This window comes from Mauremys mutica, chromosome 5 (assembly GCF_020497125.1).
Source record: "Mauremys mutica isolate MM-2020 ecotype Southern chromosome 5, ASM2049712v1, whole genome shotgun sequence".
Taxonomy (NCBI): domain Eukaryota; kingdom Metazoa; phylum Chordata; order Testudines; family Geoemydidae; genus Mauremys; species Mauremys mutica.
The window spans coordinates 144,809,455-144,823,201 of NC_059076.1; the positions used below are offsets into that span (position 1 = coordinate 144,809,455).

The 13,747-nt window shown below is 62.7% G+C and overlaps 1 protein-coding gene across 1 annotated transcript in view; it reads right to left on the minus strand.

Moving 5' to 3' along the window:
* LOC123371333 (transcription factor COE1-like) overlaps positions 1-13,747 on the minus strand; it is an 88,374-nt gene that overhangs the window by 19,736 nt on the left and 54,891 nt on the right. Inside the window, exons 8-11 of the mRNA XM_045018809.1 lie at positions 12,872-12,953; positions 8,465-8,582; positions 4,076-4,209; positions 3,404-3,530 (exon numbers count right to left, since the gene is read on the minus strand). Coding sequence (XP_044874744.1) covers positions 3,404-3,530; positions 4,076-4,209; positions 8,465-8,582; positions 12,872-12,953 — 461 coding nt within the window. The remainder of the gene's footprint in view (positions 1-3,403; positions 3,531-4,075; positions 4,210-8,464; positions 8,583-12,871; positions 12,954-13,747) is intronic.

Sequence of the window (13,747 nt, forward strand, 5' to 3'; positions counted from 1 at the left end):
GCCCAGCCACATGCTCCGCTCCCGTCTCCTCGCGTTAGTGACCCGGAGTCTATCCAGGGGCCGGGATGCCCCTGCCTCTCCCCCAAGCCCCGCAGCTGCCTGGCCAGACCCAGGGTCCAGGGCTGGCACCAGGCCAGAGGGGCAGAGCCGGGACGGGCAGCGGGACAGCCAGCCAGACCGCGGGGTGCGGGGAGAGAGCGGGAGCTGCAGGCTGGCAGCAGGAGCCCCCGGCCGCTCCGGGTGGGACGGGCTGGGTCCCGGGGAAGGCCTGGGGACAGGCAGGGCTTACCCCGGCCAGATGGGCCGTCTCCCCACCCCGTCACCCCACGCTCTGGGCAGGAGCCACCCGGCGCCTGTGTGCTGGGAGCACCCGCCAGCGCTCGACCCCCAGCGGGGAACACGGCACCCAGCCGGGGAGGGGCCCACACCGCCTGGCAGGGGGAGCCGCCGCTCAGCAGCCGGGACGCACCCAGAGCACATGCCAGCGGGGGCAGAATCCCCGTGACACACACACACACTGTGTGACATGCACACACTGCCTCACACACAGCATCACACACAGGGTCTCACACACACGGTGTCATGTCACACACACAGGGTCTAGCACACACGCGATGTCACACACACACGGTGTCATGTCACACACACAGGGTCTAACACACACGCGATGTCACACACACACGGTGTCATGTCACACACACAGGGTCTAACACACACGCGATGTCACACACACACGGTGTCATGTCACACACACAGGGCCTCAGACACGGTGTTACACACACAGGGTCTAACACACACGCGATGTCACACACACACGGTGTCATGTCACACACACAGGGTCTAACACACACACGGTGTCACACACACACGGTGTCATGTCACACACACAGGGTCTAGCACACACGCGATGTCACACACACGGTGTCATGTCACACACACAGGGTCTAACACACACGCGATGTCACACACACACGGTGTCATGTCACACACACAGGGTCTAGCACACACGCAATGTCACACGCACACGGTGTCATGTCACACACACAGGGCCTCAGACACGGTGTTACACACACAGGGTCTAACACACACGCGGTGTCACACACACACGGTGTCATGTCACACACACAGGGTCTAGCACACACGCGATGTCACACACACACGGTGTCATGTCACACACACAGGGTCTAGCACACACGCGATGTCACACACACACGGTGTCATGTCACACACACAGGGCCTCAGACACGGTGTTACACACACAGGGTCTAACACACACGCGGTGTCACACACACACGGTGTCATGTTACACACACAGGGTCTAACACACACGCAATGTCACACACACACGGTGTCATGTCACACACACAGGGTCTAACACACACGCGGTGTCACACACACACGGTGTCATGTCACACACACAGGGCCTCAGACACGGTGTTACACACACAGGGTCTAACACACACACGATGTCACACACACACGGTGTCATGTCACACACACAGGGCCTCAGACACGGTGTTACACACACACGCGGTGTCACACACAGCAATGCCCCTCCCAGGAACACACATGTATTGATTCCCATTTCTCCCCCCCCCCCGCCCACCTCCTCAATCTTTCCTGGCTGGGCAAAGCCAGAGATGCTGGAATTTGGGACCTGGCTACCCCCCACCTACCCATCCCCCGCCTGCAGCTACCCCCACCGACCCTCCCTCCATCCCCTACCTAACCATCCATCCATCAACCCCCCCTGACCCCCCCTCCATCTACCCCCCACCTACCCCTCCCCCACCTGCAGCTACCCCCCACGACCCTCCCTCCATCTACCCCCCACCTACCCATCCCCCACCTGCAGCTACCCCCCACCGACCCTCCCTCCATCCCCTACCTAACCATCCATCCATCAACCCCCCATGACCCCCCCTCCCTCTACGCCCCACCTACCCATCCCCCGCCTGCTGATACCCCCACGACCCTCCCTCCATCTACCCCCCACCTACCCACCCCCCGCCTGCAGCTACCCCCCACGACCCTCCCTCCATCCCCTACCTAACCATCCATCCATCAACCCCCCCACCGACCCTCCGCCTCCCTCTAACCGTCCCTCCATCCATCTACCCCCCACCTACCCATTCCCCACCTGCGGCTACCCCACACCGACCCTCCCTCCATCCCCGTCCCTCCCATCCCCCGCTTGCAGCTACCCCCCACCGACCTTCCAGCTCCCTCCCTCCATCCATCCACCCACCCCCCTGTGGTGGAGTAGGGAGCACAGACTGTCTGTGTGGGGAGGGGGAGCCAGAGGTTTAGGTGAGACGCAGGAATTCAGACTGTGAGCTGAGCTGGGCCTGGGGGAGGGGAGGTGACACCTCTGGCCAGTGGGGAGACAAAGGAGAGGAGCTGAGCAGAGAGGAGGGGCCGAGGGGGTTGGCTGGAGAACAGAGGGGAGCAGGGAGACCGGGCTCTGATCCCCGAGGGGGGGGGCTGGGAGGCCCCCAAGATGGACCTAACCGGGGAGATCCGGTTATCTGTGCCTGCAGGGCCTGTCCTGGACTGTGTTCCTGTCGGCTAAATAAACCTGCTGCTTTACTGGCTGCTGAGAGTCCTGGGGAATCGGCAGGGAGCCCGGGGGTGCAGGACCTGACTCCCCCACACTCTACCCCACCCACCTACCTACCCATCCTATCACCAAACCAACCCTCTATAATCTACCCCCATGTACCCCACCTCCCTCCCTGCCTCCATGTACCCCTCCCCCCCTCCCCCCCACGACTCTCTAGCCACCTGCCCCCTCACTGTCCTCTCCCCCGCCCTCCCGCCCCCCCCGGGCCTAGCCTGGGGCGGGGGGGGGGATTCAGAGCTCACCAGGCCCCCCCCCACTCCTGCATTCCCACGGGGTCAGGGGCGGCGTAGCTCCCCGGTGCCCCTCAGAGCAGGGACCCGGTCAGTCTCTGCGGGCAGGAGGCCTCGTCGCAGCAGTCGATGGGCCACGGGGGGAGAAGTCTGGGCAGGACACAGCATGGCCAGCCCAGGGCTGCCCCACGGGCCTCCCACCATGGGGGAGGAGGAAATGGCATCCCAAGAGCAGACCAATGAGACAAGGGCCACCAAGGATGATTCCCTGGCCATCCATGGGCTCAACGCCTCGGGGGCGGCCGATCACCCACCAGTCCCTGGCCACCAGTAACTCCCAGAATCCCCCAGGGCGGGGAGAGGCAGTGCTGCCTAGCAGTTACACCAGCGGCGCACGACTCTGGGGTTCCTCTGCCACCCGCTCGCTCTCCGGCCCTGGGCACGTCACTCGTCCCCCTGCCACCGTGGCTGAGCAGTGGCGGAGCAGGTGAGCGTGGCTGGGAGTGCAGGGCACCGAGGGCGGAGCTGCCCTGCCCGACGCGCCCCTCACCTGTGTAGACGAAGCGGCCGGGCGCTCCCTTGCAGAACTGCTTCGACTTGTAGGAAAGCGTCACCTCCACCACGCCGGGGATGTGGCGGGGCGGCGTCTGCACCCGGATGGCGTGAGGGGTGATCAGCTGCAAGGGGCAGGAGAGGGGGGCTGAGCCCATGTGCAGTGGGGCGGGGGGATGATGACAGGGGGCAATGGGGGGGTGATTAAGGCCCCGATTCAGGTGCAGATTCACTCTCCTCCCTCCGCACCCCCCGGGTAGAGCCCAGCCACTCAGGCTCACAGACTAGCCAGTGCAAGGACCCTGCGCTGGCCAGCCGGCGGCATGAGCAGCCTCCATCGCGGCCCCTCCTCGTGGGGAGCCCCCAGGGGTCTGCGGTGCCCCTGGAACCCCTCCCCAGGCGCTCTGCCCTCGCCCAGCTCCCCAGGCCAGGCTGGGGCTGCCGAGCTGAGGCCTGGCCGGGCCCAGGGGTGGCCTGGCGCTGGGAGACGGGCAGGAGGGTGGCACCCGCGGAGACGGCATCGGGGGGGCCGGAGCTCTGAAGGGAGCCTGGCTCCGCACCTCAGGGAGCTGTGCACCGGACCCACAGCTGCCCCCGGCCCAGCCCGAAGGGGGCGGGAGGCCTCAGGAGGGACGGAGGCACCGGGGGAAGGGGCCCCCCGCTCGCCCACCTCGCTCCACACCAGCATGGTGCCGAAGACGACCTGCAGCCCGTCAAAGAAGTTGTCGCCGATGACGATGACGGTGGCGCCGCCTGTCGTCCACCCTTCGCTGGGGCTGACGGCCTTGATGCAGGGGGTGGCTGCTGCGGGCGGGGAGAGAGACAGGGCGTCATCAGGGGGTGACAGGGAGCGGGGAGCCGGGGGGGGGAAAGCAGGCGAGAGGAGAGAGCAGGGCGGGGATGGGGGACAGACAGACAGGCAGATGGGGGGTGTGATGGGGATGGAAGGACAGGTGGAGGGGTGTGTATGGGGGCGGATGGATGCAGGGGTGTGATGGGGGTGGACGGACAGGCAGAGGGGTGTGTATGGGGGCGGATGGATGGGGGAGGGGTGTGTAGGGGGACGGAGGGATGGAGGGATGGAGGGGGGGTGGATGGAAGGAGGATAGAGAGGTGTGTATGGTGAGGGATGGATGGAGGGAGGGGTGTGTAGGGAGATGGATGGAGTGCAAGGGAGGGGTGGATGGAAGGACAGATGGAGGAGTGTGTATGGGGAGGGAGGGATGGAGGGAGGGGTGGATGGAAGGACGGAGGGAGGGGTGTGTATGGGGAGGGAGGGATGGAGGGAGGGGTGGATGGAAGGACGGAGGGATGGATGGAGGTAGGGATGGAAGGATGGATGGAGGGTGTGTAGGGGGACGGATAGAGGGAGGGAGGGGTGTGTAGGGGGTGTGTAGGAAGATGGATGGATGGAGGCAGGGATGGAAGGACAGATGGAGGAGTGTGTATGGGGACGGAGGGATGGAGGGAGGGGTGGATGGAAGGACAGATGGAGGAGTGTGTATGGGGAGGGAGGGATGGAGGGAGGGGTGGATGGAAGGACGGAGGGATGGATGGAGGTAGGGATGGAAGGATGGATGGAGGGTGTGTAGGGGGACGGATAGAGGGAGGAAGGGGTGTGTAGGGGGACGGATGGATGGGGAGGGGTGTGTAGGAAGATGGATGGATGGAGGTAGGGATGGAAGGATGGATGGAGGGTGTGTAGGGGGACGGATAGAGGGAGGAAGGGGTGTGTAGGGGGAGGGATGGACGGGGGAAGGGTGTGTAGGAAGATGGATGGATGGAGGCAGGGATGGAAGGACGGATGGAGGAGTGTGTATGGGGACGGAGGGATGGAGGGAGGGGTGGATGGAAGGACGGAGGGAGGGGTGTGTGTAGGGGTTTGCCAGCTGGGACCAGCAGTCCCACAGAGGCCGTAATATAGCACGGCAGGGGGGCCTGGCCCCTAATGCCAGTGGGGGCGGGTGGGGAAGGAACCGAGGGTGGACTTGTGCAGTGTCACAGCAGCTGCCGCGGGGAGAGATCCCAGGGCCCGGCGGGCGAGTGGAGGTCCGTGTGGGGTGGAGGGGGGGGGGCACACACTTCCCCAGGGGCCGTGCAAGGGCCAGCATCGGGGAGCGTGCGCAGGGCTCCTGGCACCAGCCCTGGCAGGCCGGGAGGGAGGGTGCGAGGAGCCGAACCCCTGTGAGATGCTTAGGAAGCCTCAGTGGACCTTGGGTCCGGCTCCTCTGGGGCCAGGGGCTTTGAGGGTGGCCAGCGGCGGCACTGGCAGAGTCGTGCCAGGAGACAGACCCCTGGCCAGTGCCAGCCTGGCCCGCATCGGTGCTGCCACGGATGCCCTGCCGCTGGGTGCGGGTCCAGGGGGCGTGATGTGTGGGTCGGCTGCACCTGTGCCCTGCCGATGGCATTGCCCCACGGCAGGCCCAGAGCCAAGTGCCAGGCCCTGCCCCTTGCCAGCTCCACCCCCCAGCTGTATTCAGCAGCAGCAGGGGCTAAGCAGGAGCCGGTGGCATTTCTTGCCCCGGGGAGCCTGGATGGTGGAGATCGGGGGGCTTGGGGGCTGCTGGGGCAGAGGTGGGGGGTGACTGGTGCCTCAGCTACACACATTACACGGGAATGGGCCCGGAGCGTGGGCATCGGGCCCTGGCGGCAGCAGCCAATCAGAACACGCTGTCTAGCTTCTGTGCACCCACCCCCTGAGACGGCAGCACCCCCTGAAGGGCTCAGCCCCCCATGTACTGTGGGGCAGCGAGGAAACGATCATCTACCTCCCGGCTTAGAAAGGGGGCCCGGGGCCGGGGTGTCCTGGGCTTGGGGTGTCCTGCGGGTCTGGGCTTGGGGTGTCCTGCGGCTCTGGGCTTGGGGTGTCCTGCGGCTCTGGGCTTGGGGTTCTGGGGGCACTCAGTGTTACCAGCTGCCCAGAGCACAGACACCCCCGGGGCCGGTAGCGCCGACAGTGAGTGCTGTACTGGGAGCGGTGTGTTTGGGGTGACGTACAGGTCCCCTGCATCTGTCCCAGAACAGCCTGCGCTGGGCAGCTGCCATGCACAGGGCCCGTCGCCCTGCTCCTGCGGAGCCCGCGGTGGGACGTGCTGGCCGCTAGCCGGGAACTTGGGCTGCCCCGTTTGAAGCCTCACGCCCGTGGGCAGCTGGGCCGCGGCAGGTTTGGGGCAGGGAGCAGCAAGCCCTCAGGGGGCTGACAGGGTCGTTCACAGGGCAGCGCTGTGGGATTTGGTGCCAGGCCGTTTCTAGGGTGCCTGGCGTCTGTCGGATCCTCTGTAATGCCGGGCACCGTGCCCACAGAGCCGGCTGGCTGCCTGCGGGGGACGGGCCTTGGCCGGGGCCCAGCCGCCCACAGGGAGCGTGCAGGGGCTGGGTCTTGGGGTGGGGTGCTGGCTTCTGGCTCAGGCGATCACAAGCGGCAATGGAGATCCCAGCTGTGCAATGCCGGGGAGGCCCGTGCGAGGGGAGCACTCCCGGGACTGCTGGGTGGGTTGTGTCTCTTGGGGCCGCCCTGCCCCTTGGGGCCTGGGGAACACGCCGGGCAGGGCGGGACCCCGCGTGCTCTGGCATGGCTGCTCCATTGCCCATGGGCTGCGCTGAGGCCGTTTCCCGGCACTCCATGCCCGGAGACCCCCTGCACGCTTAGTTGGGGCCCACCCCCTGCAATTTCCCAAAGCGGCTGCTCATTCTGAGCCCCCCGCTCCCGGCGACCTGCGTGCAGCAGAGGGCTGGTGTGACGTTATGGACATGAACTGGGACCACATGGATCATTGTTGCAACCAAGGTCCTGTAGTGGCACCAAATCTTGTATAAAGGGGGTCAACCAGGGTGTCTAAGACCAGGTTGTGATGTGCTGGTTATGACTGTGCTATCTGGGTGCATGGATCATTTTTGTATTTAAAGTTATGAGTATTGGCTCTGTAATGTCTGGATTTCAAACTTGTGCTGTGCTTCTGGGTGACACCCCAGCCAAGTTGGTGTTAGCTCTGCCTAGCCTGCTTGATGGCCCACTAAGGACCATCAGCTACACAACTGACCCATGGAGAGAAGGCAGATCCGCCTTGTGACTCAGCAAGGCCGGCAGGGACCTGCCTATGGACAGAACTCAGGTCTTTCCAGGCCAGGTGCTGGACAGCTTGTCTTTGGGACAAAGAAAGAAAGACACATGGCAAGAGACTATGAAAGGCTGCTGCAGCTCCTCCATCTGGTCTTCAATCCTGCTGCTGACCTCTGGAGGGACTTTGCTACAAACGGAAGCTGTGCACCAGTGGTTCTCAAACTTTTGTACTGGTGACCCCGTTCACGCAGCAAGTCTCTGAGTGCGACCCACCCCCTTATAAATTAAAAACACCTTGAAATATATTTAACACCATTATAAATGCTGGAGGCAAAGCGGGGTCTGGGGTGGAGTTTGACAGCTCACGACCCCCATGTAATAACCTCGTGACCCCCACTTTGAGAACCCCTGATCTGCACAAAGGACCAATGACCCATCCCAGCTGGGGATGTTCCAGAGACTTGATCTGAACCTGCAGTTTATTCCATCACTGCTACAAGCCTGAACCAAGACTTTGCCATTACTGGATGTAACTGATTCCATTTAACCAATTCTAGCTCTCATCTTTTTACTTTTACGAATAAACCTTTAGATTTTAGATTCTAGAGGATTGGCACCAGCATGATTTGTGGGTAAGATCTGATTTGTATATTGACCTGGGTCTGGGGCTTGGTCCTTTGGGATTGAGAGAACCGTTTTCTTTTATTGGGGTGTTGGTTTTCATAACCATTCATCCCCAGGACGAGTGCACTGGTGGTGATACTGGGAGACTGGAGTGTCTAAGGGAATTGCTTGTGTGACTTGTGGTTAGCCAGTGGGGTGAAACCAAAGTCCTCTCTGGCTGGCTGGTTTGGTTTGCCTTAGAGGTGGAAAAACCCCAGCCTAGGGCTGTGACTGCCCTGCTCCGAGCAATTGGTCCTGCATTGGGACCTCAGTTGGGTCCCACCAGACCCAGCATCGTTACAGCTGGATGCTCCGGCAGAGCCGGGGGCCGCTCACCTTCGGAGGGGTCCAGCCGTCGCGCCCGGCGCCCGTGCTTCGAGTTGTTGTGGACGAACATGTTATCGGACACCGCCAGGACGTGCCCGTCGACGTTCACCGTCGTTGACACCACCACCTGGGGGCCGAGAGCATCTCAGCATTAGGCCAGCCGCGCGGCAGGGGAGCCCGGCCAGAGGGAGACCCTGGCATCCTGGTGCACTGGGCGGCACGGGGCTCCCGCGGCAGCTCTCAGGGACCCACCCCCAGTTTGGTACATTGCCTGTACCCCCAGCGTGCAAACTACAGGGCACAGGCTGGTCAGGGCAGGGGTAGAGCCCCCCCCCAAAACGGGACAGCCCATCTCACCATATTGTGCTTGGAAACCCCCCAAAACGGGACAGCCCATCGCACCATATTGTCCTTGGAAACCCCCCAAAATGGGATAGCCCATCGCACCATAGGGTCCTTAGAACCCCCACAAAATGGGACAGCCCATGGCACCACAGAGTCCTTAGCACCACCCCTTAATGGGGCAGCCCATTGCAATGCAGAGTCCTTAGAACCCCCCAAATGAGACAGCCCATCCCACTGCAGAGTCCTTGGACCCCCCCACCCCAAACGGGACAGCCCACTGCATCGCAGAGTCCTTAGAACCACCCCCAAATGGGGCAGCCCATTGCAATGCAGAGTCCGTTGAAGCCTCCCTCCAATGGGGCAGCCCATTGCATGGCAGAGTCCGTTGAACCCTCCCTCCAATGGGGCAGCCCATTGCATGGCAGAGTCTGTTGAACCCTCCCTCCAATGGGGCAGTCCCAGGCACTGCAAGGCCCCTGAATACCAGCTGTGGCCCAGCCCTCTCGGGGGGAGGGGTGCCATTACTAGGGTCTGACGCTACTTAGGTGATGGCCCATGTCACCCACCGGTGCTTTGTGGGAAAGCTGAGAAGGGAGGTTCTGGGACACGGGAGCTTCTCAGGCCTGAACCCTGAGCCACGGCAACCCCCTGCTGCCATGCGCCCTGCGGAGCCAGCCTTGACGTCATTCACATGAACTGGGACCGTACAGATCATTGCTGCAAGCAAGGTCCGGTAGTGGCACCAAATCTTGTACAAGGGAGGTGAAGTGAGGTGTCTTTGAAAAGGTTGTAGTTTGCTTGTTATGATGATGCTGTCTGTATGTGTGTATCATTTTTGTATTTGAAGTTATGAATATTATCTATGTACTTTTATCTCAATGTGTTTGATTCTAACTAGCACCAGTGAAGCATCTGGTCAGCTTCTTCAGAAAGGAATTTTCAAATTAAGTGCCCAATCAAGAAACACTTAATTGACAATAGACTTGGGAGACTCCAATCCACATCCAAGGAGCTTTCCTGGGAACGCTCAAGGCAGCATGTGAGCAATGGCTGCTCTACCTGCAAAGAACTGAGTCATGCATGGACATGTGACTTGCCCAGGTGACTCCAAACTCCACCTTGCTGCTGTGATTTTCCACAGTAAGAACAAAGGGGTCCTTCCACATGGCAGAGAATATAAAAGGCTCTGGGAAGACCCTCCATTTTCTCTTCAATCCTGCTTAGCTCTGGAGGGACTTTGCTACAAGCTGAAGCTCTACACAAAGGACTGATGACCCATCCCAGCGGGGGATGTTCCAGAGACTTGATTTGAACCTGCAGTTTACTCCATCACTGCTACAAGCCTGAACCAAGAACGTTGCCATTACTGTATGTAATTGATTCCATTTAACCAATTCTAGCTCTCATCTCTACCTTTTTCCTTTTATGAATAAACCTTTAGATTTTAGATTCTAAAGGATTGGCAACAGCGTGATTTGTGGGTAAGATCTGATGTGTTTATTGACCTGGGTCTGGGGCTTGGTCCTCTGGGATCAGGAGAACCTTTTTCTTTTATTGGGGTGTTGGTTTTCATAACCCTTTATCCCCAGGACGAGTGCACTGGTGGTGATACTGGGAGACTGGAGTGTCTAAGGGAATTGCTTGTGTGACTTGTGGTTAGCCAGTGGGGTAAAACCGAAGTCCTCTCTGGCTAGCTGGTTTGGTGTGCAAAGGACCCCCAGCCTTGGGCCGTAACTGCCCTGCTCTGAGCAATTTGTCCTGAATTGATACTCTCAGGAGTGTCTGGCCAAAGGCCACTTCGTTACCCCAGGGTCAGCGTTCCAGGGGCTGAGGGGGCTGGGCCAGCCCCAGCCCCCAGCCTGGCTGCCAGGTCTTCTCCCTGCCCCCACCTGCTGGCTGGCTCCTCAGGGTGGCGGGCTTGGCTGCTCTCCCAGGAGCTGTGGCGCTATGCAAATTGGATGGGTTGTTAATCATGTAAAAATGTCACAATTATCATATCTTTCCGAGAGGCCCTAATGAAGGCGCCGCGCTGGGTGTGAGCTGGGGAGCTGGGCCAGAGCCGCCAGGCGCCACGGGGGAGCTGGGCATGGCAGGCCAGAGGGGGCTCGCGAAGCGATGCAGGGGGCGGGCAGGGGCAGGGCTGGCGGACCTGGGAGAGATGCAGGGCCGTTCTCCTGCTAGCGAGCCCTCGCCCTGTGATACAACGGGGGGCGCTGTGACAAGGGTCTGTGCCCCTCTGGCTGGGAGAGCCAACAGAGAACGGTGACACTACGCACAGTGGGCCCTGGCTCTGCCACTGCACAGTCACTTAACTGTCCATGCCTCAGTTTCCCCATCTGTGAAATGTGAGAACTGCAGAAGACTGGAGGACGAGCGATACCAGCGAACACTTGGGGGTTACAGCTCCCTGGCTGCCTGACACAGTGCAGATGGTAGAACAGGAACAGCTGCCCCAGGGTGTCCAATACAATTGCCGGCCCCCGTCCTACCTTTGGCCTTGGCCAAAGCCCTGGTCCCTCCAGAACCCAGCTTCCCGGCTGTCCCATTCCTGCAGGCTGGGCCACAGCCGCTCGGCACAAGGCGGCTCAGTCCAGTGAGCTTGGTAGCACAGCTGGGGCCTTGGACACATGGCTCCCAAGACCCTGAGGTGCCCTGGGCTGGCAGGCCCCCCGCTGGTGCCAGGCTGGTAGTCACACGGTCTCCAATGTCACAATCACTACGGCACTCCTCAGAGGGGACAGGCAGACAGACAAACCCCTCCCCACCCTGGAGAACGGCCCGCCGGGTGCAGCGGCGACTGCCTCTGCCTCCAACGCCACAATGCTGCCCTCCGACCCCACGTAACGCCACGGCCAGCAGAGACAGAGAGGTCCCCAAACCACCCCTCCCCCAGACAGCCCGAGGGGCTAATGGGAGGGGGACGGTGCCACTTTTCGGCTCCCATCTGGGCTGGGGCGAGGGAGCAGGTAAGCAGCTCCAAGGAGAGCAACGGTGCCAGAATCAGACAGTGGAGCCACTCCGGGGAGGGATTGCTCCTAACTCCCCTAGGCCCTTCAGAAACTCCTACAGCTCTCAGGTGCTCAGATGTCGTGGTGACCCTCTCGGCCCGCCAGCGTGTTCCCTGGGGCTGCGCCCGGTGCACACAGCCAGCGATGGGGGAGACCCGCGAGAGGGCGCTGTCTCTCGCTTCGCTTTGCTCCCTCCACGGCGACCGGGACTTAACGAGCCCGGTTAGAGTCAGAGCCGAAGTCCTGCCCCCCAAGCCCCAGGAATCCACCTCGGCCAGGGGTTACCGGGGCCGTGGCCAGGGAAATGAGGGAATGGCCCTGACGGGGTTTGGGTTTTAACCCCCTCCCTGCCACTGGGCCGCGTGCAGGGCCGGGAGCCATCGCTGTGGCTCTATTGGTGGGTTTCATGCTGGCGAGAGGAGCCGGCTGTGGCCCGGAGAGCAGAGGGCTCATCATTCCCAGCCCCACGTGTGCCGGCTCTCCGGGGGTCCCCAGAGCAGGCCTGGCTGCAGTCTCTGCAATGAGTGAGGACACAGGCTGCCCCTCCCGCTGGCCTGCGGGGATCCCCTGGGGGAGCGGGGTTCTCCCCTCGCTGGGGCCGAGAGGAGGCTGAGCAGCTGGAGGCTCAGATGTGCCCCCCCTCAGCGGTTACTGCCCAGAGACAGGACTGGTCTCCCACGCGGGGCACGGGCTGAGCCAGCCGCCCCCAGACAACCGGCCCCGGGGAGCAGAGATGGAGAAGGCAGCCAGGGCACTGCTCCCCCGCCAGACCTGCTCCAGCCGTGGCCAGAGCGACGGACCCCCCAGCCTCCCCTCCACACCCCCAGATCTCAGTGCCAGGAACACCCGGGGTTGTGCCCTTCCCCGCCAGGCCCATCCCAGGCTGCGCTCGTAGTTACCTGCTGGGGGGCCCATGGGGCCCTTCCCCAGCCCGACACCCCCTTTCCCCCCACCAGGGGGTGGCGCAACGGGACACGGCCAGGGCGGGCAGCGGGGGCCTGGCCGGAGGCCTGCCCGAGCCCCGGTGCCGTGGGGGAGATACAGTGCTGGGCCGGGGGTTCACCTGGAAGCGGCGCATGTCCCGGGGGTTCCCCGCATTCTTCAGGCAGTTCTGGTTGCACTTGAGGAAGAACTTGAGGAAAAACCTGAGAGAAAAGAGGAGAAATCCAGATATTTAATGGGGGGGGGGAGGGGGGCTGTCCTACTGGTCCCCCCCCATTCCTCCCCATCCCACCCCCCCAACACATCTCCTCCTATCCCACCCTGCCCGTCCCATCCCACATGGTGCCCACCGAGCGGGGGCAGAGCTCGCTGCCCCCCCCGAGCTCTGGGTGTCTCTCCCCCCGGGCCGTGGGGTGGGGATGTCCCGGGGAGACGACTGGGGCAGACCAGCACCCTTGGGATGACATGGGGAACCAGCCCCATTCCCAGGGCCCTGGCTCCCTGGTGGGGGCCGTGCAGGCCAGGCGGGATGCCATGCCGGGTCTCTCCTCTGCCCCCCAGGGGGGCAACTAGCTCGGGCGGCTGGTCAGATGGCAGTGGGGGGGTGGCGACGGCCGGCAGACCCGTGGCCGGCTGCACGAACCACCACACGCTCCCCTCCCACCTCGCCAGTCACAGCCACACCCTCCAGCACCCAGCTAGAGCGCCCTGCCCCAACTCCCGTGTGCAGACGCCCCCGCCCGCCCGCGGCCCGTCGGCCCCCACGAACACGTCTCCAGCCATCTCTGCCGGCGAGCGCCGGGCTGGCCCTGCCAGCGGCTTCTCCCTGGCTGCTGTGGGTATCGATCACCACCTGAGCCCTCCCTGGCGGCAGGCAGCTAATGGGTTTTATTGCTGCAGAGCCGATCAATCAGGGAATCTGAGCCCGGGGAACCAGGAGCCCTGGGGGGGAGGGGAGAGCAGGGAGCGCTGCCGAGGGCTGTGGGGGCCCTCCGGA